General features: G+C 39.5%; 1 protein-coding gene across 1 annotated transcript in view; it reads left to right on the top strand.

Moving 5' to 3' along the window:
• LOC128689014 (protein O-linked-mannose beta-1,2-N-acetylglucosaminyltransferase 1-like) overlaps positions 1 to 27,228 on the top strand; it is a 218,508-nt gene that overhangs the window by 146,523 nt on the left and 44,757 nt on the right. Inside the window, exon 15 of the mRNA XM_070079493.1 lies at positions 23,726 to 23,800. Coding sequence (XP_069935594.1) covers positions 23,726 to 23,800 — 75 coding nt within the window. The remainder of the gene's footprint in view (positions 1 to 23,725; positions 23,801 to 27,228) is intronic.

Genomic DNA, 27,228 nt, shown 5'->3' with positions numbered 1-27,228 from the left:
GGTCACAGACCGGGCCGCAGGGGCGTTGACCCCCGGAACTCTCTCCAGGTAAACTCCAGGTAAACACCAGACTGCAGTGAGAGAGCTAGCAGTCAAAGTGACATCTTCTTTGTGCAGGCTGCTCACTGAAGCTTGTGACACGAGGCTGACACAGCGCCTACCGACAGTGGCTAACTGCGGCTTGGCGAGTGTCATTCTCTGGGCAGTTGGAGTTATAGCAGAGGTTAGTCTAAGCATCCCCAGACTTGTTTCTCTACATATAACTGCACTCTGATGGTCTGGAGGTGAAGTGAACAAATCTTGATGGGAATCATAGCAGGTACGATTCTGCAGAACATCACGAGCGACGAGCATAAAAGCTTTCTGTACAAGAGGCCTCGGTCACTCGGGGCTGTCTGATAGCTGTCAAACTTACTGGTCACACTGGGTGACTTAGCACAGTGGTGCTATTCAGGTCTGTCTCAGACCTCACTGGACACACAGAAACTTTACACACCTGCAGTACATGCGGTACATGGCTTAAACTAGCAAATGATGCTTTTCTGTGCACAAAACTGACACTAAGACATACTAAAATGTGAGAACACTGACTGAGAGGAATTAATTAACACACGACATATATCTTCTCTCAGTCTTCTCGACAATACTGAAATAATTACTAGAAACACTCGATGTGACATCATGTGATGTCAGGCGTGATATCGCGAGGTGACGTCAGCAGCACTGTGACGTCAGCAGACATCTCGAGGTGACGTCAGGCAGACATCGTGACGTCATGAAGTCGGGGAGCATCGTCGGTGACGTCAATGTGATGCAGGCAGCAGACCACAGCATGAGGCCTGGGACATCTGGCTCAGTAACTCACATGGTTTGTAGATCCACGTGACATCGCCCACACCCACGTGGCGTCGGGATCCACGTGGCGTCGTGACCTACGTGGCATGCTGATCCACGTAGCTTCGAGTGGCCTCGGACACTCGGAAACACAGCTCTGGCAATAAATTCACATGGAAAACAACAGAAAACACAGCAGAGGGAGTGAGTAGTGGTGAGTAGTGTATGGTAGGCTGGTGAGGTGTGAGAGTACAGCAGGGCGAGGCAAGGAGCGGCCACTTCCTCCTCCCGCAGACACGTGGAGAACTCACACTGGATGCAGAAATCGCCACAAATCTCACCTCTGGCTTGCTGAAACTGCTGTGCTGAGCTGAACAACAACAGCAGCAACATACAAGTGATGCTGAACACGTGACTTGGGAAACAGCATGGGACGCTGTAGCTTGGGGTCACTGGGACACCACTTACAATTCTCGGAGAATTTCGGTAAATTTCGGCCTGGATCCTGCTTGTACCTGTGCCTGGATGCTGAAACGTGCAGACACGACATCAGGATAACTCGTTGAGAGACGGATGCTTCTTGTATAGGGTGATGAAGTGAAGATGACTTTATACCTCCTCCTTCCTCTCTCCAGGCAAACAACTGCTGCGACCACCGCTGCTACCAATGTTTAATGGTTTGTTTGGTATACTGTAAGCGCGGGTGGTTAATGATAAACGTCTTCGGAGGCTTCTTACTTTATTGTTAAGTCGTGGTGGGTACACAGGATTGTGTGTTGTGCCCATGGCCCGGGCAGGGCCATCCCATGAGAGAGAGCTAGGTGTAGGCCTTGTGTCTTCCTGCTAGGCCGCTGTGTGAGTGAGAGTGAGGCAAGGGCAGGCAGGTTGAAGTGGCAACGCCTATAGGTGGCAGCACCAGTATGGTGCGAAATATGAACTAAGCTGGCAAACAGCATGGGCTGTCTGTGCAGACAGTACAGGCTGTCTACAGATCATCCAATCTTCTCACCAACAAATCAAGAGTGTCGTACGACAGTTCCCTTGATATAATAAAGAGCTCAATGAAACAAGTTGTCACTGGAAAATCTCGGGTCCCTAGAGTCTATTCCTCCAAATCGTTTCAAGCTCAAAAAATAAAGGTGACAGAAATAACTAGTATATCCTGCCTTGACTTGACTTACAATAAATTGAGACTATAACAATCACCAAATCTTTTAAATACCTGTACTGTAGTCCTACCATAGAGAATGATTACTCATTGCTGGTGGTAACCGTCTGTGGTATGCAGCATTGAAGTTTCAATGACAGATTCGAGATGGAGTTGAATCTTGATTCAGAAGAGTTGATCCTGGCAAGGTCGCCACTTGTGAAGGCTTACTCAGCCCTGTAACAACTTCAGTCAGTATTACCAAGGTTGGCTCCTCCTCAGGAAAATTAATGAATAGAAAAAGAAATAATAATTCACAAAGATAAACACTTTATTATTTATTAATGCGAAGATAAAATAGTGAAACATGAAGGTGTATCCTATTTGAAAGAAAAATGAAAAATGAAATGAAAAAATGACATTTGAATTCAACGCTAATATGTAGTTATACTGGGGTGTCTGGTGGAGGTTGACACCGTCTTGTAGAAATTGTAGCCGTTACTGATGATGTGGGGGGGGGTCACAGGTGTTGGTGACAACCCAACGACTAGTTCTTCACAGAGTCTATAGCCTTGAATAGTCAGTCCAGATGACAGGAAAGCAGGTTCTTTACCACTACAAAGATGAGGGGTTGTTGTCTGCTGTCGCCTACAGTTAATCAGGTAGGTAGATCAAAAAGTGACGTCTCCAGACTTTTGCAAAAGTCCTTCTCCTTCAACACTTCTCGTTGGTTGGCAGGTGACCCGATCTGTCATTCCAAGAGTTGTGCTGGGAGCTGTGAGTCGAGTGATTACTGTTTGGCCGGAGCCCCACACGTCACCTTTCGGAGTGGGGAGAAAGGGGGGGAGGGGATAGCCGGAGCTGGACTGACCCTACCTTAACAAGCAGCCGGCAATCAAACTATCGTCACCATATACTCGCTTGCTACTCCTATCTGTTGAACTTTTCCCTCACAAGCAATGAAGGTTCAATTGTTAAAATTACCATAAGGAATTTACAATAAGAAGTACAATTGAGTATTTGAAACAATGAAATTTGAGCATTTTGATACTGAAGCATTATAGTTGTACAAATTTGTCGCATTACAATGTATAACAAACAAGATGATCAATTTACTCTATGTTGTCTTGAAGTTTTAAGATTTAAGTAACTGGGAGAATTATTGATAATGTTAAATATTGAGTAGTGATTACTTAGTCCTGGGCGAGTGAGTGGTTTTTTAGAAGAGTTTTAAATTGATTTTCAGGCCTGGTTACTTTAGTATGTTCTGGTAATGAATTCCAGATTTTGGGGCCCGTTATGTGAAAAGAGTTTTTACACAGTGTGATATGGACACGAGGTACATCAAAAAGAGATCTGTGTCTTGTGTTATGGTCGTGTGTCATGTTAAGGTTGGTGAGGAGAAGTTTGAGTGGAGGGTTTATGTTTGCATGCATTGTTCTATGTAGTTGGCACATGAGTAAGTGTGGATGTTCTTTATGGTGAGCAAATTTATACTTTTGAATAGAGGTGGAGTATGCTGTCGTGAGTGGGAATTTGTTATCATTCTGATTGCAGCCTTTTTCTGGGTTATTAGAGGCCTTAGGTGATTTGATGTTGTTGATCCCATGCACAAATTCCTTATGTGAGATAAGCGTAGATGAGTAAATGATACAGTGCAAGGAGAGCTGATTGTGGAACATAGTTCCATATCTTTGATTGTATGCCTACTGTCTTAGATATTTTCTTGGAAATTTGTTGTATATGTGTTTGGAATTTGAGGCTACTGTCTAGGTGGATTCCTAGGAATGTTCACTCTGTGAGTCTTGTGATGGGTGATCCATTTATTGTTATATTAAGTGGAACATTTGCAGCTCTGGTTCCAAACTGAATGAAATAGGTTTTGTCAGTATTTAGAGTAAGTTTATTCGTCATCATCCAGGTAGATATTTTCTGCAATTCAGCATCGACAGTGTTGGGGAGTATGACTGGGTTTGGGTGTGAGAAGACGTATGTAGTGTCATCTGCAAATAATATGGGTTTGAGTAGCTGTGATGCATTCGGTAGGTCATTGATGTAGGTGAGAAATAGGAGTGGTCCTAGGACACTTCCCTCAGGGATTCCTACTGTGATTGGTTGTTTGGAAGAGTTTGCACCATTTGCGTACACGTATTGGCTTCTGTTACTAAGGTATGACTTTAGGTAGTTGAGGGAGTGGCCTCTTATACCATAGTGTGTTAATTTAGTGAGCAGCAGTTCATGGTCGACTGTATTAAAAGCTTTACGTAAGTCAATGAAAATTCCCAGTGGGACTTCTTTCTTCTCGAGAGCGGTATATATTAGTTCTAGCAAGTGTATAATAACATTATTTGTGCTTTTATTATTCCTGAATCCAAACTGACAAGGGTTTAGTATGTTGTTTGAGATGAGGTAGGAATAGATCCGTCTATAAATTAATTTTTCAAAGATTTTAAAGTGTAGTGGTAAGTTAGAAATTGGTCTACAGTTATTCAAGTCGGCTTGATCACCTCCTTTGTGGATCGGGGTGACCCTCGCTGTTTTGAGAACTGCTGGGAAGGTGGAGGATTCAATGGATTTGTTAAACAGTGTTGCAATAATTGGTGACAGCTCTTGTGAAGCATTTTTGTACATAAAAGTAGGCAAGTTGTTTATGTCTCCTGCCTTGTTCTTAAGGGTGTTGATGAACGAGACCTCTGCTGGGTTGATTGGAGCTAGGAATAGTGTATGCGGGTAGGTGCCTGTGAAATAGTCTGATGGATGGGTGTTTGAGCTTGGGATTTTACTTTCTAGATTCTTCCTATGGTGGAGAAGAAAACATTGAGTCTGCTGTTTCAGTTGATGGGAGTTGGGGTTCGTCTGATTTTGTTAATTTGATTGTTTTGTTTTTGGATATTCTTTTAGTTCTTAGAATTTCAGATAGGGTTTTCCAGGTCTTTTTTATATCACCTTTGATGTTTTGTAATCTGTTTTCATAATACAATTTTTTAGACCTTCTTATCAGGCTGGTAAGTGCTGACGAGTAACGTTTAGACTAGTCTCTAGTTATTTGACCCATTCTGTACTGTTTTTCATATTGGTGCTTTGTGTTAATGAATTTGAGGATGGTGGGTGTTAGCCAGGGACTATTTGGTCTCTTTGCGGTGAGCTGTTTAGTTTTTTTTTTAGGGTAATGTTTGTTATAGATGCAGTGGCTTCTTTTTATAAAATTATTAATACATTCATTAGAGTCTGTATATGTTTCAAGCTCATTATGCCAGTCGACATTATTCATAAGAACATAAGAATGGAGGAACACTGCAGAAGGCCTACTGGCCCATGCAGGGCAGTCCTTATTAAAACGACCTCTACCCAAAGCTACCCAAGAATTAACTCCCGTACCCAATGACACCAATCAAACCCAGCCCCTCTCACTTATATATTTGTCCAATCTCTTTTTAAAACTACTCCAAGGTCCTAGCCTCTATCACCCTACTTGGAAGATTGTTCTACGCATCTACAACTCTGTTAGGAAATCAGTACTTATCTATGTCCTTTCTAAATCTAAATATATCCCACGTAAATCCATTATTTCTGGTTCTTACCTGGTATGACACCCTCAGTACTTTATTAATATCTCCTTTGTGATGAATGGTTTTGAAAACCGACAAGTTGAAGAATTGAGACACTTATGCAACACATGGGAATCTTTATTGAAGTAACGTTTCGCCACACAGTGGCTTCATCAGTCCAATACAAAGTAGAAGTGGGTAAGGAGAGTAGAAGTTTGAGGTAATCAGTCCCTCAACCTGGATTCGATGTGTTCAGTCCATCACTCTTGTAGGAAGTGCAGCATAGGGCCAGAGAGGTGGCTTATATACTGCGGTGAGATGACTTGAAGCAGGAGGAGGCGGGATCACAGTGGGACCTGCCACTAGTGTAAGTAGGTCATCGTCCAAAGGTTGGGCAAGCATTGAAGTCTTTGTACCAAGATCCCATGATGTTGCAGTGTCTGACAGATGTGATGAATGGTTTTGAAAACCGACAAGTTGAAGAATTGAGACACTTATGCAACACATGGGAATCTTTATTGAAGAAACGTTTCGCCACACAGTGGCTTCATCAGTCCAAAACAAAGTAGACTGATGAAGCCACTGTGTGGCGAAACGTTTCTTCAATAAAGATTCCCATGTGTTGCATAAGTGTCTCAATTCTTCAATATCTCCTTTGTTTATGCCCGTCATCCACTTATGCACGTCAATATCTCTCCTCATTCTACGTCTCTCCAGAGAGTGGAGATTTAAGGCTTTAAGTCTATCTTTATACGGGTGATTCCATACACAGGAAATCATTTTAGTCATTCTTCTCTGTATGCTCTCCAAAGAGTTTATATCCATCCTGAAGTAAGGAGACCAGTTTCTGTGAGTGTGATGATTGACATACTGGAAATAAGGGAATTGAATAATGCTGTGAGGTCATCGTATTGTTTGCTCAAGGATCTGACATTGTAATTTAAAGATAGTTATGTTATTGTTAGCTCAGAGTAATGTCTTAGCTTGGTCTGCTGTATAATAATTACAGTTGCTGTTTAATTCGTGTAAGTCATTTAATAAAAGGTTAAAATCTGGATCAATGTTTGTAATCATAAGAATGAGAGTGACTCTACAACCAGGTTTTTGAATAAGTATTGTGTTGAACTTAATAATCATGATACTTAACTAATTTATCTTACTAGCTAATGGATTGTCACACAAGTTTTTTTGAAAAAAAAAATACAGAATTACAGTTTCCTCTTTATAAAGTACAGATTTGATGAATTAATATTAAACTGTTATAGTTTTAGGGTTTGACAAAGTTGTAGATTTTGAATTGATGTATTATTATTAAAGATTAGCCGGTATTCTCCCGGCCCGGGCCTTTTCCAAGTGGTGGCCCGGCCTTGGCTCCCTCTTTAGGGAGTGTCTGAGACCTAAGTCTCCCATGGGAGGAGGCACAAGTACCTCCTCATCTTTGGGACCAACTGTCCCCAGGCCTAGCCACAAGCTAGGCCTTCCTGGTCTGCCATCCCCGCCACAAGGGGGCAAATGGGAATGACAGTCTTATGAGCTAAAGGCTCGGGCTCAGGCACCTACCCTACCCTAGAAGGGTTAGGCATGGTATCGATCTTGAATAGATGTTTACTGAACACAATAGAATGAAATAAGAGAAACAGAATTTTATAACACTAGAATACGTAAGTAATTATAAAATACAAGGATTATAATTCTTATTGTGGCACAAGTTTGACAATATAATATTGCACTGGTTATCAGTTCTATAATCTTAGTTTACAACAGTAAGCAAGTAATGGTATATTAAAATTAAAAAGAACTGAAAAGAGCGAATATAGAGAACGAGCGTTTTAGCGGGAGACCGTCAGAATCACCGTTTTGTGTTCATGTCAATGTACTGTTGATTCACACACTGGAAGCATGTGAGCAACACATAGGGTGTTTTAACTATATTTAACTTTTAGTTAAATAGCACGATATAAAAAAAATGAAAATTGAAAATTGAAGAGGGCAACACAGTGGGGGCAATCAGAATTATCACCAATGAAAATACTGTTGCTTCCAGGGATGCTGACACTGCTGAAGCACTTAGAGGAAAGCAATCTGCCGGGGAAACCAGGGGCACCAACAGTTCCAGCACCTCTGTCCCCACTGTAGAACCATTGATTGTGCAAGACTTGGACATTTACAAAGCAATAATGTCGTTCCCATCTGGCTCTGCTGGGGGCTACACTGGAATGAGGCCACAGCATTTAAAGGAAATGGCTAATCCAGTTATTGGGGAGATTGCAGAGACACTGCTTTCAGAGATCACAAGGTTCGTCAACAATTCCTTGGGTGGTCTGATTCCTGACGAAATTAAACCTTTCTTTTTTGGTGCGTCACTTTGTGCCCTTAAAAAGAAGGATGGAGGAATTAGGCCAATTGCAGTAGGCAACACTTTTCGCAGCCTCGTGTCTTAAGCTGCTGTCAGAAGTATTCGCACAGAGGCAGCCATGATGTTTCAGCCAACCCAGTTTGGCTTCGGGGTCTGTCAAGGAAGTGAAGCCGAAGTTCATGCAACAAGGGCGTATATCAACCTGCCTTGAGGACAACGCAGGGATAAAATTAGATTTCAAGAATATATTTAATCTCCTGAAAAGAGACGTAGGATTAGCAGCTGTACAAGAACATTTCCCTGGTCTCTTCCCTTTTGTTTCAGCTGGATATAGCAAGAAATCAATGCTCCTGTTTGGAGAGCATGAAATCACATCATCAGAGGGTGTCCAGCAAGGTGATCCTCTCGCACCATTTCTCTTTTGTATAGCGGTTAGGGAAACCACAGTCAGATTGACCAGTGAGCTAAACATCTGGTTCCTGGGTGATGGCACACTAGCAGGTACAAAAGCGTCTCTTCTAGATGATCTTACACAGGTGATGACACGGGGACAGGAAATGGGTCTCATCCTGAATTCATCCAAATGTGAAATCATCTCAGTCAGTCAACAAGTGATAGATGCAGTGAGATCAAGACTACCAAGAGCGTCAGTCATTGCCCATACAAAGAGCGTCTTGCTAGGAGCACCTCTGGGAAGCGATGCCATTGACACAATTCTCAGGAAGAAACTGGAAGAGTTTAGGAGAATGGAACAACGAGTAGGCAATCTTGACACCCACGATGCTTTGTACCTCATAAAGTGCGTGAGTCTGCTCAGGTTGACATAAGGAAGTAAGTATGTAAGTTTATTCAGGTATACACAAATACAGTTACATAGGTTATCATACATAGCAGCATATGTGTAGAGAACCTAGGATAACCCCAAAAAAGTCAAACAAAGTGACTTATTTCCATTGGGGTCCTTTTATTAACTTATTATTATACAATGCAGGAGATATCTTATTATTATACTATAAAGGATATATAGTAGGAATTTGGTAAAAAGAGTTATTCACATTTACATGTGTGTTAACTAAAAAAAATAAATAATAATTGTCCTCCGTTTCTGTTGCTACATTCATTAGGTACTATTTGGCTCTCTTCTTGAACTGGTTCATGCTATGACTGGCCTTGACATGTGCAGGCAGTCTGTTCCATTCCTTTATTTCTGTATAATAGAAGGTGTCTGAAGCCTGGCCACTGACTTTGGGTACTACAAAGTTGTACTCTCTCCCCCTAGTAGTATGGTTGCTTTGGTTCCAAGCCTTGAGAAAATTGGCAGCAAGATATTCTGGACACTGTTTGTGAGCAATTTTATAAACTTCATTTAACATCAGTTGTTTTACTGTCTTCAGCATTCAGGATACCTAATTGTTGTAATTCATCCTGGCCTACATGTTCTCTTGGAGCCAGGTCCAGGATGAATCTTACCATTTTGTTCGGGGTGATTTGCAGTCTATCTCAGTTTTTTTTTTTTTGTCAAGGCAGAGTACCATGAAGAGCAAGCGTAGTCTATATTACATATTTCCTAAGATGTGCACCTTCATATGATAACCCTATACTTCATGAATATGACAGCATCCCGTGGCAGATTTTTACAAAAGTACTTAACCTTACCCTAGAAGACATGCAGTGGAACCAAGCTACACTTCCAGTCAGACTATGAGGTATTGGTGTCCGCAAGTCATCAAAGATTGCGCTACCTGCTTTTCTGTCCTCATGTATTGCATCCAGAGAGCTTGTAGCAGCGATTCTCCCTGAACATCTTAGGGACAAGATTGGAGTCCAGGACCGGCAGTTCATTGACGGAGCCATGATCTGGGATAATCTAACGGGCTCTGAAACCAGACCTGCTCCCAACAACTACAAACAGTCGCACTGGGATAGCCTAATAGTGGAGAATATAGCCTCAGTAATGCTTCAGAGTGTGTCAGGGAAGGATAGAGCCCGCCTCCTGGCAGTGAGAGCCCCTCATGCAGGGGACTTTCTGTTGGCTGCTCCCAACTCCAACCTTGGCAAACGCCTCGACCCACAGACCATCCGAATTGATGTTGCCCTTCGACTTGCCGCCCCTATTCTCGCCAAACACAGGTGTATTTGTGGCAGTGAAGCAGCAGACCGATTCGGGTACCATGGTCTTGTGTGCCGTAAATCCGAGGGAAAGATAGCAAGACATAAGGAAGTTAATAACATTATCAAGAGGAGCCTCACAACAGCCGGATGCCCAGCAGTAAGGAAGCCACCCCAGCTATGCAGATCTGATGGCAGCCTAAAGCGTCCAGATGGTATCACACTTCAAGCCTGGACAGACGGCAAGCAGGTGGTGTGGGACTACACATGTGCATCTACCAGTACGCCAAGGGGAAAAGAGGGGCAGCCGCTAGCTTCAGGGAGTCCCAAAAGTCTAGAAAATACAGAGAACTTGTCCATCATTATATGTTTGTTCCCATAGGCTCGGAGACCCTTGGCTTATGGGTAAAGAGTGCATCTAAGTTCCATAAAGAGCTAGGCAAAAGACTCACTAGGGTAACTAGGGATCCCAGGGCAGCTAGTTTTCTATTGCAGCGGCTCAGCACTGCTGTTCAGAGGGGTAATGCCTTCTGTATTTTGGGCAAGCGCCCCAGCTCTGAGGAGCTGGATGAGATTTTTGCGTTATAATCAGTGACAAACACGTAACAATATGTACTAAACATGTATCTCTCACACCTCATGTACTGCATATGCCATCTTTATATCAACAATGTATCTCTTAAATTTTTTGTACCATATTATGTAACAAAATACACCTATTGATAAAAGAAATAAAAAGATGGAGTGATAAGGAAAGTGAAATATTCAAATGGCTTCAGGAAGAAATCCTTGAGGCCTTTTTATCCACTTCTCCGAGGCTATGGGTCCCACGATTTACACCAGAGGTGGACCCCATTATATATATATATATATATATATATATATATATATATATATATATATATATATATATATATATATATATATATATATATATATATATATACATACATATATATATATATATATATATATATATATATATATATATATATATATATATATATATATATATATGTGTATATATATATATATATATATATATATATATATATATATATATATATATATATATATATATATACAATATATATGTATATATATACAATATATATGTATATATATATGTATCTATATATATATATATATATATATATATATATATATATATATATATATATATATATATATATATATATATATATATATATATATATATATATATATATATATTTATATATATGCAATAACATCACAGTAAACAGGTGATTTCAAATATGCAAAACAACCACTGTGAAAGAATAGTGAAATTCTAAGCGGTTTCGTGACTTCTCACATTATCAAGGAACTATAAAAGTAATACATCGAAGGAAGACTTTTAAAGGGTCTAGACCACACCTCACCATCACATCCCACAACAAATTGTGCAAGAATGGTATGTAATACCGACAAGATGAAATTAAGACACATGTGCAACATCTGGGTATCTTTATTGTAGACGTTTCGCCATCCAGTGGCTTTATCATTACAAATTCTAGGACATAGCTTGAAGACAGTAGGACTATATACAGCAGATGAGGTAATCAGTCCCTCAGCCTTGGAGTAGGTACGAAGAGCACCGTAGTCGTGGAGATTCTGAATCTCCACGACTAACAGAGCTAAATGGTTCAGATATGTTGATGATATTTTGTGTGTTATGCCCAAGAATGTAGATATACACCATTTCCTTGTTAAATTAAATAGCTTAACCCATTCTATAAACTTTACTGTTGAATTTGAGGAAAATAACTCATTGCATTTTCTAGATGTTTTAATTATTAGGGGTAATAATGAATTCAAATTTAAAATTTACAGAAATCCTACAAATAACTGTTCCTATGTCCACTATTATTCTTCACATCAAGATAGAGTTAAACTGTCTGTTTTCTCATCAATGTTTTTGAGAGCTTTGCGTATTTGTAGTCCAGAGTTCATAGATGAAGAAATATCCAAAATTTATGAAATAGCTAATGATCTGAAATACCCAAGAAACGTAATTGATAAATCTTTTAAAATTGCAAGAAATACTTTTTATAATCCAAAAAGGGACAACCAGCCTTATTCAAGTAAAAATATGTTGGTTCTCTCTTACCATGAAAACTTGGTTGATATGCCTTCTCTTCTTAAGACTTTTAATATCAAAGTTGTTTTAAAAAATCTTGATACAGGAAAAAAAAACTTTTGATAAAGAATTCACCCCCAAAATGCTGACGGATGTGTCTATAAAATTCCTTGTAAAATTTGCGATAAAGTTTATTATGGTCAAACTGGTAAAAGTCTCGAATTAAGATTAAAACAACATAAATATAGCATTAGAACTGGACAAGATTCCAATGCTCTAGTTATTCATGTAAGAGATTTTAACCATCCAATTGATTTTCAAAAAGTTGAGAAAGGTGTATCAAGCAAGTCCATGGTCGACAGGAATATAATTGAATCTTGTTTCATAAAAAGCAGTTTTGACAATAATATGAATATTTCCTTTGGTTTATATAAATTAGATCCATTCATAAATAATAGAATTTGGGAAGAATTTAGTAATACATTGAACAAATAATAAATCTTAATTCTTGGTTAGAATATTTCGTTAGTGGGATGTCGTGAAGGACCTGTCTAGTTGGGCCAGTGGGCCTGCTGCAGTGTTCCTCCTTTCTTATGAATCGGGTGTCATCGCGCGTCAGGTGTTGCTTTGTTGTGGGATGTGATGGTGAGGTGTGGTCTAGACCCTTTATAAGCCTTCCTTTGATGTATTACTTTTATAGTTTCTTGATAATGTGAGAAGTCACGAAAGCACTTAGAATTTCACTATTCTTTCACAGTGGTTGTTTTGCAATATATATATATATATATATATATATATATATATATATATATATATATATATATATATATATATATATAAAACAACACTGCTCTAGCCAAGGATTCGAACTCATGTTGTACTGGCCTGCCTCTTGGTAAGCGAGAACCACATGACGCTTTAAACCACAGGATCACCCAACCCTAGAAAGAATGGCGCAGCCAGCACACAGCTAGCTGTTGGGCCGCCATCCGAGGGCATACGGAGGTGTGGGAGCTTCTAAGCTAATTTCATTCTCATCCCTGTTTGGTGCACTAGCCTCACGAGCAGCATTTATATATTATTGTAACCACGAACGAGTGGTATTGATCAATAACAACACTGCGCTAGCCATGGATTCGAACCCATGTTGTACTAGCCTGCCTTATGGTAAGCGAGAACCACATGACGCTTTAAACCACAGGCCCACCCAACCCTACAAAGAATGGCCACGCTGTATTATATATATATATATATATATATATATATATATATATATAGATATATATATATATATATATATAGATATATATATATATATATATATATATATATATATATATAAACACTAATCTCTGGCTGAAGGAGACTCGAACCTACGAACCTTGGAACAAGGTACGCAGTGCTTTACCAATCTACCCACACTGGACCAATACCTTGGAGTACAGCTTGCGCTAGACTTTGATCCAAGGCAGCCAGCTTTCAGGGAGAAGGCTTACAGCTTTTCATCTCATCCCCTGCATGCATCAGCCTTACTAGAGATATTAACAATGCAAGGAATTCACAAGAGCAGGCGAAATATACACAAACACTGATCTCTGGCTGAAGGAGACTCGAACCTATGAACCTTGCGAATTCCTTGCATTGTTAATATCTCTAGTAAGGCTGATGCATGCAGGGGATGAGATGAAAAGCTGTAAGCCTTCTCCCTGAAAGCTGGCTGCCTTGAATCAAAGTCTAGCGCAAGCTGGGCTCCAGTGTGGGTAGATTGGTAAAGCACTGCGTACCTTGTTCCAAGGTTCGTAGGTTCGAGTCTCCTCCAGCCAGAGATCAGTGTTTGTGTATATTTCGCCTGCTCTTGCGAATTCCTTATATATATATATATATATATATATATATATATATATATATATATATATATAATACAGCGTGGCCATCCAGAGAGGAAATGCTGCATACTTGGCTCGCGTCCGGCTTCGGAGGAGCTGGAGGAAATTCATAATCTTTAATATATTTTACCATTGTATTCATGTTTGTGTTTTCTGTAAATGTATTCTGTCTATTAATAAATTTTCCTATAGATTATAAAATATAGGGGGTGGAAGGAGAAGAAAATATTCAAACAGCTCCGAGGAGAACCTTGGGTTTTCCCTGAGGTACGTTTGTTGTCTTTGAGGATGAAGGTCCCCAGTCAATTTATAGAGGTGGTACCTATATATATATATATATATATATATATATATATATATATATATATATATATATATATATATATATATATATATATATATATATATATATAAAACAAAGCGAAAAAAAAATATTTATTTACTGTTATATACTGTTGTGATCTCACTTTCAAGGATCACAACAGTGCCACGATCGCACGTGCAAAGAAAATGATAGGATGGATAATGAGAACGTTCAAAACGAAAGATGCCAAGCCAATGATGATCCTTTTCAAATCACTTGTTCTCTCTAGGCTGGAATACTGCTGTACATTAACATCTCCATTCAAAGCAGGTGAAATCGCAGATCTAGAGAGTGTACAGAGATCCTTTACTGCACGTATAAGTTCTGTCAAGCACCGTAACTACTGGGAACGCTTGGAAGCACTTGACTTGTACTCGTTGGAACGCAGGAGGGAGAGATATATCATAATCTACACTTGGAAAATCCTGGAACGAATGGTCCCAAATCTGCACACAGAAATCACTCCCTACGAAAGTAAAAGACTGGGCAGGCGATGCAAAATGCCCCCAATAAAAAGTAGGGGCGCCATTGGTACACTAAGGGAAAACACCATAAGTGTCCGGGGCCCAAGACTGTTCAACAGCTTCCCATCAAGCATTAGGGGAATTGCCAATAAACCCCTGGCTGCCTTCAAGAGAGAGCTGGACAGATACCTAAAGTCAGTGCTGGATCAGCCGGGCTGTGGCTCGTACGTTGGACTTAGTGCGGCCAGCAGTAACAGCCTAGTTGATCAGGCCCTGATCCATCGGGAGGCCTGGTTATGGACAGGGCCGCGGGGGCGTTGATCCCCGGAATAACCTCCAGGTAACCTCCATATATATATATATATATATATATATATATATATATATATATATATATATATATATATATATATATATATATATATATATAGATAGATAGATAGACAGATATCGTATTGAATAGGTAAAAACTGGTCATTTAGGAAGAACTCATTTAAAATTAAGTGATTTCTAAAATTTTCTCTTATACTTTTAAAGATATAGTTTTTCTCATTTATGTTAGTGTAAAAATTAATAATTTTGTACGAAAAGAACCTTAGAAAACTTACCTAACCTTATTATAACAAGCGCAATTTAATTTAGCCTAATCCATCCAAATATATTTTAGATAAGTTTTCAATAATTTATTAATAAACAAACATAATGAAATATATTTTTTTTCGTTGGGTTCAGAATGATTTTTGCAAAAATATTGCATACACAAATTTTCTCTTGCTTTATTCGGCGAAAAAAAAGCGTTGCTATTTAAGCTAAAATCGCAATTTTACTCATTCAGCACGGCATATATAAATAGGATGTTAGACAGCAACCACCCAGGGAGGTACTACTGTCCTACCATGTGAGTGTAAGACAGAAACCTGTACTTGTTTTACATGATGGTAGGTTTTTGCTGTCTTTTTTCTGTCTCATAAACAAACAAGATAACTGGTATATCTTTCTACTTTTACTCACACTCAGGTCACACCACATATGCATGTACACATTTATAAACACACTCACCTGAGTTTTCTTAGTTTTTTCTTAATAGTTCTTGTTCTTATTATTTTCCTTTCTTACCGATGAGGTAGTGGAATAAGAATTTTTTCTTCCATAAGCCATGCGTGTTGTAAAAGTCAACTAAAATGCCAAAAGCAATGGGCTAGTAACCCATTTTCCCATACAGCTTACTAAAAATAAAAAGACGAAAACCTTAAAGTTGGGATGTTTGAAAGTACGTGGATGTATTGCAGATGATAAGGAAGAGATGATCGTGGATGTTATGAATGAAAAGAAACTGGATGTCCAGGCCCTAAGTGAAATAAAGCTGAAGTGGGTGGGAGAGTTTCAGTGGTGAGAAATAAATGGGATTAAATCAGGTGTTTCTAATAGAGTTAGAGCTAAGGAAAACGTGGCAATTATGTAGAGTAAAATAAAGGTGGGATGTGAAAAGTGGGTTATAGTAAGCGTTTATGCACCTGGAGAGGAGAGAAGTGTAGAGGAGAGAGAGAGGTTTTGGAAGATGTTGAATGAGTGCATGAGGATTTGGGGGATCTCAATGCTAAAGTGGTAAAACTTTTGTGGAGAGAGTAGTAAGTTTGGAGTGTCAGGGGAAAATGAAAATGGGGAGCCTTTAATTGAACTATGTATAGAAAGAGCTTTGATAATAAGTAGTATATATTTTAAGGAAAAGAGGATAAATAAGTATACAAGCTATGATACAACACGTAATGGAAGGAGTTTGTTAGATTATGTATTGGTGGATAAAAGGTTGATGGATAGACTTCATTATGTCCATGTTTATAGAGGGGAAACAGATTTATTGGATCATTATTTAGTTGTAGCTACAGTCAGAGTAAGAGGTAGACAAAACAAAAGTAAAACGGCTACAGCAAGCAAGAGAGAGGTGAAACTTTATGAACTAAGGGATGAGGAAGTTAGGGTGAGATATAAGCATCTATTAGGAGAAAGGTGGGCTAGTGAGAGTATAGGTTGTGCGGGGGTTGAAGAGGGTTGGGATAGTTTTAAAAAGGCAGTGTTAGAATGTGGGGCAGAAGGTTGTGGCCATAGGAGGGTGGGTGCAGGAGATAAAGATGAGATAAAGCAAAAGTGATATAAGAAGAGTAGAATATATGGAGAATAAAAGAGACGTGAAGAGAGTGGTGATGGAGTTCAAAAGGAGAGTAAATGATAGAGTGGGTGAGGCACTGGCAACAAATTTTACAGATAATAAGAAAAAAATATTGGGGTGAGATAATTAGGTTAAGAAAGCTTAGGGAACGAACAGATTTGATAGTTAAAAACAGAATAAGGGAGTTAGTAGATTGGGAGTTCGTTGTATTGGGAAGATGGCAACAATATTTTAATGAAAAGAGGGAGGAAGTAATTTCAAGCATTGGTTAGAGAGGCATAACATCTTTTAGGAATGAAGAAGAGCCGAATGTGAGTTTGGAGGAAGTGCGTAAGGCATTAGGTAGAATGAAAGGGGGTAAAGCAACTGGAACTGATGGGATCATGACAGAAATGTTAAAAGAAGGGGGGATGGATGTAGTTTTGGTGTGGTTGGTATTTTTGTTCAAAAACTGTATGAAAGAGGGAGAAGTACCTAGAGATTGGCAGAGAGAATGTATAATTCCTTTATATAAAGGTAAAGTGTATGGTAGGGTTATTATTGAAAAAAATAGAGGTAAGACAGAGTGCAGGATAATAGATGAACAAGGCGGCTCTAGAAAGGGTAGTGGAAATGTAGATGAAGTGTTTATATTGAAGAATATAACTAAACAATATTTAGATAAAGGTAGGGAAGTTTTCATTGCATTTATGGATTTAGAAGAGGATCATGATAGGGTAGATAGGGGAGCAATGTGGCAGATGTTGCAAATGTATTGAATAGGTAGTAAGTTACTAAATGCTGTAAAGAATTTTTATGAAGATAGTGAGGCTCAGGTTAGGGAGCATAGAAGAGAGCGAGATTACTTCCCGGTAAAAGTAGGTCTTAGGGATGTGTAACATCACCCTAGTTGTTTAACATATTTATAGACGGAGTTGTAAAAGAAGTAAATGCAAAGATGCTGGGGAGAGGGGTGATATCAAATTATGAGGAATCAAATACAGAATGGGAGTTGACACAGTTACTTTTTTTTGATGATAGTGTGCTTTTGGGAGAGTCTAAAGAGAAGTTGTAAAGGTTAGTGGTTGAGAATGGTAGGGTGTATAAAGGAAGAAAGTTGAAAATGAACATAGATAAGGGGAAGGTGGTGAGGGTATCAAACGAGATAGGTAAAGAAAAATTGGATATCACATTGGAAGAAGGGAGTATGGAAGAAGTGAATGTGTTCGGATGTTTGGGAGTAGATTTGTCAGCAGATGAGTTTATGAAGGATGAGGTTAACCATAGAATTGATGAAGAAAAAAGATGAGTGGTGCACTGAGGTATCTGTGGAGAAAAAACGTTTTTTCATGGAGGTAAAGAAAGGAATGTACGAAAGTATAGTGGTACCAACACTCTTATATGGGTGTGAAGCTTGGGCTGAAAATGCTGCAGCGAAGCGGAGGTTGGAGGCAGTGGAGATGTCCTGTCTAAGGGCAATGTGTGGTGTAAGTATTATGCAGAGATTTCGTAGTGTGGAAATCAGGAGGAGGTGTGGTGTTACTAAAACTATTATTCAGAAGGCTAAGGAGGGGTTGTTGAGGTGGTTCGGACATTTAGAGAGGATGGATCGAAATAAGTAGATTTGGAGAAGGTATAAATCTGTAGTGGATGGGAGGAGGGGTAGGGGTTGTCATAGGAAAGGATGGATGGAAGGGGGTAAAAGAGATTTTGTGTGCAACGGACCTAGACATGAAACAGGCATGTGTGAGCATGTTAGATAGGAGTGAATGGAGACGAATGGCTTTTAGGAACTGACGAGCTGTTGGAGTGTGAGCAGGGCAATATTTTGTGAAGGGATTCAGCGAAACCGGTTAGCGGGACTTGAGACCTGCACTTTAAAGGAGATGTTTGGGATATTGGCTGTTTGGAGCGACATCTAAACTGTCATATCTGGGCACCTCAGCAAAGATAGTGATTATGTGTGAATGTTGGTGAAATTGTTTCTTTCTTTTTTTGCGTCACCCTGCCTCAGTGGGAGAGGGCCGACGTGTTGAAAAAAAATATATATATATATATATATATATATATATATATATATATATATATATATATATATATATATATATATATATATATATATATATATATATATATATATATATATATATATGTCGTGCCGAATAGGCAGAACTTGCGATCTTGACTTAAATAGCAACGCTCATCTTGCCATATAGGACAACTGAAAATTTGTGTAAGCAATAATTTCGCCAAAATCATTCTGAACTTAACGAAAAAAATATATTTCACTGTGTTTGTTTAGTATTAAATTATTGTAAACTAATCTAAAATATATTTAGTTGTGTTAGGCTAAAATAAATTGCTCTTATTATAATAAGGTTAGGTAAGTTTTCTAAGATTCTTTTGGTGCAAAATTAAAAATTTTTACATTAACATTAATGAAAAAAATATATATTTAAACGTATAAGAAAAAAATTTAGAACGGACTTAATTTTAAATGAGTTCTTTGTAATTGACCAGCTTTACATATTCGGCACGACATATATATATATATATATATATATATATATATATATATATATATATATATATATATATATATATATATATATATATATATTTATATAAATTTATATATATATATGTGTGTGTGTGTGTGTGTGTGTGTGTGTGTGTGTGTGTGTTTGTGTGTGTGTGTGTGTGTTTGTGTGTGTACTCACCTAATTGTGGTTGCAGGGGTCGAGACTCAGCTCCTGGCCCCGCCTCTTCACTGGTCGTTAGTAGATCACTCTGTGTGTGTGTGTGTGTGTGTGTGTCTGTGTGTGCGTGTGTGTGCGTGTGTGTGTTTGTCGTGCCGAATAGGTAAAACTGGTCAATTAGCAAGAACTCTTTTAAAATTAAATCTTTTCTAAAATTTTCTTTTATACATTTAAAGATATACTTTTTCACTGATGTTAATGATTTTGTACCAAAAGAACCTAAGGAAACTTACCTAACCTTATTATAACAATGTTATGCAGAGATAATTAATAATGTTCATATCACCAGTATGCCAAGTTTCATGGTACCATTACCTTACTGGTACTTCCTTAACTACCTCACTGGTACTTCCTTCACTACCTTACTGGTACTTCCTTAACTGCTTCACTGGTACTTCCTTCACTACCTTACTGGTACTTCCTTCACTACCTTACTGGTACTTCCTTCACTGCCTTACTGGTACTTCCTTCACTACCTTACTGGTACTTCCTTCACTGCCTTACTGGTACTTCCTTCACTACCTTACTGGTACTTCCTTCACTACCTTACTGGTACTTCCTTCACTACCTTATTGGTACTTCCTTCACTGCCTTACTGGTACTTCCTTCACTGCCTTACTGGTACTTCCTTCACTACCTTACTGGTACTTCCTTCACTATCTTACTGGTACTTCCTTCACTACCTTACTGGTACTTCCTTCACTACCTTACTGGTACTTCCTTCACTACCTTACTGGTACTTCCTCAACTGCCTTACTGGTACTTCCTTCACTACCTTACTGGTACTTCCTTCACTACCTTGCTGGTACTTCCTTCACTGCCTTACTGGTACTTCCTTCACTGCCTCACTGGTACTTCCTTAACTGCTTCACTGGTACTTCCTTCACTGCCTCACTGGTACTTCCTTCACTACCTTACTGGTACTTCCTTCACTACCTTACTGGTACTTCCTTGACTACCTTACTGGTACTTCCTTCACTGCCTTACTGGTACTTCCTTCACTACCTTACTGGTACTTCCTTCACTGCCTTACTGGTACTTCCTTCACTACCTTACTGGTACTTCCTTCACTACCTTACTGGTACTTCCTTCACTGCCTTACTGGTACTTCCTTCACTACCTTACTGGTACTACCTTCACTACCTTACTGGTACTTCCTTCACTACCTTACTGGTACTTCCTTCACTGCCTTACTGGTACTTCCTTCACTACCTTACTGGTACTTCCTTCACTGCCTTACTGGTACTTCCTTCACTACCTTACTGGTACTTCCTTAACTGCCTTACTGGTACTTCCTTCACTACCTTACTGGTACTTCCTTCACTACCTTACTGGTACTTCCTTCACTACCTTACTGGTACTTCCTTCACTGCCTTTCTGATACTTCCTTCACTACCTTACTGGTACTTCCTTCACTATCTTACTGGTACTTCCTTCACTGCCTCACTGGTACTTCCTTCACTGCCTTACTGGTACTTCCTTCACTGCCTTACTGGTACTTCCTTCACTGCCTTACTGGTACTTCCCTCACTACCTTACTGGTACTTCCTTCACTACCTTACTGGTACTTCCTTCACTACCTTACTGGTACTTCCTTCACTGCCTTACTGGTACTTCCTCAACTGCCTTACTGGTACTTCCTTAACTGCCTTACTGGTACTTCCTTCACTACCTTACTGGTACTTCCTTAACTGTCTTACTGGTACTTCCTTAACTGTCTTACTGGTACTTCCTTAACTGCCTTACTGGTACTTCCTCAACTGCCTTACTGGTACTTCCTTAACTGCCTTACTGGTACTTCCTTAACTGCCTTACTGGTACTTCCTTAACTGCCTTACTGGTACTTCCTTCACTGCCTTACTGGTACTTCCTTAACTGCCTTACTGGTACTTCCTTAACTGCCTTACTGGTACTTCCTTAACTGCCTTACTGGTACTTCCTTAACTGCCTTACTGGTACTTCCTTAACTGCCTTACTGGTACTTCCTTAACTGCCTTACTGGTACTTCCTCAACTGCCTTACTGGTACTTCCTTAACTGCCTTACTGGTACTTCCTTAACTGCCTTACTGGTACTTCCTTAACTGCCTTACTGGTACTTCCTTAACTGCCTTACTGGTACTTCCTTAACTGCCTTACTGGTACTTCCTTAACTGCCTTACTGGTACTTCCTTAACTGCCTTACTGGTACTTCCTTAACTGCCTTACTGGTACTTCCTTAACTGCCTTACTGGTACTTCCTTAACTGCCTTACTGGTACTTCCTTAACTGCCTTACTGGTACTTCCTTCACTGCCTTACTGGTACTTCCTTAACTGCCTCACTGGTACTTCCTTCACTGCCTTACTGGTACTTCCTTCACTGTCTTACTGGTACTTCCTTAACTGCCTTACTGGTACTTCCTTAACTGCCTTACTGGTACTTCCTTCACTGCCTTACTGGTACTTCCTTCTCTGCCTTACTGGTACTTCCTTCACTGCCTTACTGGTACTTCCTTAACTGCCTCACTGGTACTTCCTTCACTGCCTTACTGGTACTTCCTTCACTGCCTTACTGGTACTTCCTTAACTGCCTTACTGGTACTTCCTTAACTGCCTTACTGGTACTTCCTTCACTGCCTTACTGGTACTTCCTTCACTGCCTTACTGGTACTTCCTTCACTGCCTTACTGGTACTTCCTTCACTGCCTTACTGGTACTTCCTTCACTGCCTTACTGGTACTTCCTTCACTGCCTTACTGGTACTTCCTTCACTGCCTTACTGGTACTTCCTTCACTGCCTTACTGGTACTTCCTTCACTACCTTACTGGTACTTCCTTCACTACCTTACTGGTACTTCCTTCACTGCCTTACTGGTACTTCCTTCACTACCTTACTGGTACTTCCTTCACTACCTTACTGGTACTTCCTTCACTGCCTTACTGGTACATCCTTCACTGCCTTACTGGTACTTCCTTCACTACCTTACTGGTACTTCCTTCACTACCTTACTGGTACTTCCTTCACTACCTTACTGGTACTTCCTTCACTACCTTACTGGTACTTCCTTCACTGCCTTACTGGTACTTCCTTCACTGCCTTAATGGTACTTCCTTCACTGCCTGATTGGTATGTCAGTCTCGTTACAACTGTTGTCAAAGTTCTTGTATCATTCAATAGGTCTCTGGGTCCTAGTGGATTATTTCGTGGAAGAGAGAATCTTAAGGACACAATCTTACCGGTAAGAATGAAAAATAATAATAATCTTTCTTGTACAAGTACATGGAACTAGTTATGCCGTCGTAGCTGACATTAATGACACATTACAGTAGGACCCATCTTTACCGAGCTTTGTTAATAGAAACATGTAACATTTAACCAAAAATTCGTTTATGCGGTTCCTGTTTCACTAATATGGTTCTGACTGGAAACTTTCCAAATTTTCAAGCGTTTTAAAGTTATTACGTATGTTATACTATTTTTGTGTTACAATGGCATCTAAGGGTAGTTGTGATAACAAGAGAGTCGTAAGTGCTAAGTTACAAAGTAGGAGCTACGGTAGGTGAGGTAGTAGGTAAGAGTGTTTCACTTGTGTTCAAGATGCAATAACACAGGAAGAATGTTGGTCTGGAGTACTAGGAATGTCGCATATTTATGCTATCATACACATTTTCAATAATCCATCTATGACATGTTTTGGAAAATTATATAAACACGGCCATTTTCGCTTTACAGCGACAGCCTGGAACCTAACCAGCTGTATAATCGAGACAGGGACAGCTGGTGTCTTAAAGCGACAGCCTGGAACCTAACCAGCTGTGTAATCGAGACAGGGACAGCTGGTGTCTTAAGAAAACTCGCGTAATGTTTCCTCCCATACTGGGCATCAAACCACAGACACTCAGTGTGTCAGCTAAGTGCGCTACCAACCGAGCAACGGACACACTGCTTGGGTTATCCTGGGTTATTAACATAGTTATTCAAAAAGAAGTCCGAATTTCTTCTACATTTAACATGTTAATTTTATTCTTTCAGCCTGGACCTTTCAAGTTGTTCGTTGCCTCGGATACGAAGAGTGATGAATACGGCTCCTACTACGTCATGCAGTTGGTGAGCACTATTGCTTTATATGTTCTCTGGAATATACAGGCCAAGAGCTGCTAGAACAAGACGTTGCCTGCCAAATGTTACAATGTTTACAAAAAAATTCACATAAGTAAATTTTTATGTAGGTTTTTGTGTACACAACATGCAGTATTTTTTATAATGGTGTTGAGGGGGCGATAGGTACTATGGGCACACAAAAAGCACACACTGTTGGACTTGATCAATGTAACTCAGTATGTCCAGCACTGTGACTTGCTTCCAATGGCGTCCCCAGCGAAAGGTTTTAAATACACATTATGGTTTTCCTGGCGCACTTCACCACACCGGATGGTTGTCATATCATTCATCACACAGGATGGTTGTCATATCATTCATTACACTGGATGGTTGTCATATAATTCATCACACTGGATGGTTGTCATATCATTCATCACACAGGATGGTTGTCATATAATTCACCACACCGGATGGTTGTCATATCATTCATTACACAGGATGGTTGTCATATAATTCATCACACTGGATGGTTGTCATATCATTCATCACACAGGATGGTTGTCATATCATTCATTACACTGGATGGTTGTCATATCATTCATTACACAGGATGGTTGTCATATCATTCATCACACTGGATGGTTGTCAAATCATTCATCACACTGGATGGTTGTCATATCATTCATCACACTGGATGGTTGTCATATCAGTCATTACACTGGATGGTTGTCATATCATTCATTTCACAGGATGGTTGTCATATCATTCATCACACTGGATGGTTGTCATATCATTCATCACACTGGATGGTTGTCATATCATTCATCACACTGGATGGTTGTCATATCATTCATCACACTGGATGGTTGTCATATCATTCATCACACTGGATGGTTGTCATATCATTCATCACACTGGATGATTGTCATATCATTCATCACACTGGATGGTTGTCATATTCATTACACTGGATGGTTTTTGTTACGGCCCCCTGCCAAACTAGCGGTTAAATTGTTAACCTGCCGGTCGGCAGTACCACTGGGTACGTCTTCAAACCCAGTGTGGGGATGTACCTCACGGTACATATCTACTGGCAGTAGGGTATTCTACTGGCTTCTACTGATTTTAGAAGAACCGCTCACCGCAGCTCACTGAGTCTGATGGCCTCAGTTACTTGACGGCCGCACTCAGTGAGCTTGCAGCATGGTGTTCTGCTAGTAATTCATCGGACCACCTTGCGGTGTGTCAACTGGTCTTGAAGGCGGTAGATAGTACTCACCAGACCATCTTACGGTGTACTTCTACCGGCCTTGGAGAGTATTTACAGGACAGGTGATGTCTGCGGACTCACCGCCTACGCTGGTCAACTGTGGGCCGGAGTCATCGGATGCTGTTTTAGTGGGACACTACGTGAAGAAAAGGTTGGAGTGTTACACTGAACTGGGTTAGGACCGTAGTGTGACACTTAAGGAAGTATGATGGAGTGTAACACTGAGATATGCTATAGGACCGTAGTGGAACACTGAGAAGAAAAGGGTGTCGTGCGACATTAAAGAAGTTATGGTTGTAGTGTACATTGAATAGTGTCATGTGACTGGCCTCGAGAAAGACGCTGTGTGAGTGTGTCACAGGGTGTCAAGCGTGACACAGTAGTGTATGACGCAGAGAAAAGGGTGTCGTGTGGCACGGAGAGTAGGAGCGTCATTACGCAGAGAAAAGGGTGTCAAGGGACACAGTTGAGATGGAGCGTCATTACACGGATAAGTGTCGTGTGACACAGGGAGCGTCATTAGGGTGTCGTGAGACACGGAGTTGACTGTAATTTATTATTGTACAAATGTTATTTATAATTAATTATTTTAGCATAGATGTATATAGTGACACAGTAGTGTCAAAGAAAGTGGTACCCTGTGTGTAGGGTCATTAATTATTATTTATTATTTTACAAAGATGCTAATTATAATTTATTATTGTAACATGTATATATTATCAAATGTTTATTTAGAAAATACCTCTAGACCAAAGATTGTTTTTATATAATATTAAATATTAATTTATTTTAATGTGTATATATGTATCCCGAACTTTTATAATACTAACACTAATGTAAAAAACGATTAGAGTTTTTGGAATAGTTGTCATGTCATTCATTACACTGGATGGTTGTCATGTCATTCATTACACTGGATGGTTGTCATGTCATTCATTACACTGGATGGTTGTCATATCATTCATTACACTGGATGGTTGTCATATCATTCATTACACTGGATGGTTGTCATATCATTCATCACACTAGATGGTTGTCATATCATTCATCACACTGGATGGTTGTCATATCATTCATCACACTGGATGGTTGTCATGTCATTCATCACACTGGATGGTTGTCATATCATTCATTACACTGGATGGTTGTCATATTTATTACACTGGATGGTTGTCATATCATTCATTACACTGGATGGTTGTCATATCATTCATTACACTGGATGGTTGTCATATCATTCATCACACTGGATGGTTGTCATATTTATTACACTGGATGGTTGTCATATCATTCATCACACTGGATGGTTGTCATATCATTCATCACACTGGATGGTTGTCATATTTATTACACTGGATGGTTGTCATATCATTCATTACACTGGATGGTTGTCATATTTATTACACTGGATGGTTGTCATATTATTCATTACACTGGATGGTTGTCATATCATTCATCACACTGGATGGTTGTCATATTTATTACACTGGATGGTTGTCATATCATTCATTACACTGGATGGTTGTCATATCATTCATCACACTGGATGGTTGTCATATCATTCATTACACTGGATGGTTGTCATATCATTCATTACACTGGATGGTTGTCATATCATTCATTACACTGGATGGTTGTCATATCATTCATTACACTGGATGGTTGTCATATCATTCATCACACTAGATGGTTGTCATATCATTCATCACACTGGATGGTTGTCATATCATTCATTACACTGGATGGTTGTCATATCATTCATCACACTGGATGGTTGTCATATTTATTACACTGGATGGTTGTCATATCATTCATTACACTGGATGGTTGTCATATCATTCATCACACTGGATGGTTGTCATATCATTCATTACACTGGATGGTTGTCATATCATTCATTACACTGGATGGTTGTCATATCATTCATTACACTGGATGGTTGTCATATCATTCATTACACTGGATGGTTGTCATATCATTCATTACACTGGATGGTTGTCATATCATTCATTACACTGGATGGTTGTCATATCATTCATCACACTGGATGGATGTCATATTTATTACACTGGATGGTTGTCATATCATTCATTACACTGGATGGTTGTCATATCATTCATTACACTGGATGGTTGTCATATCATTCATTACACTGGATGGTTGT

The sequence above is a fragment of the Cherax quadricarinatus genome, chromosome 6 (assembly GCF_038502225.1).
Source record: "Cherax quadricarinatus isolate ZL_2023a chromosome 6, ASM3850222v1, whole genome shotgun sequence".
Lineage (NCBI taxonomy): Eukaryota > Metazoa > Arthropoda > Malacostraca > Decapoda > Parastacidae > Cherax > Cherax quadricarinatus.
This window is presented reverse-complemented; position numbering and strand designations above follow the sequence as displayed.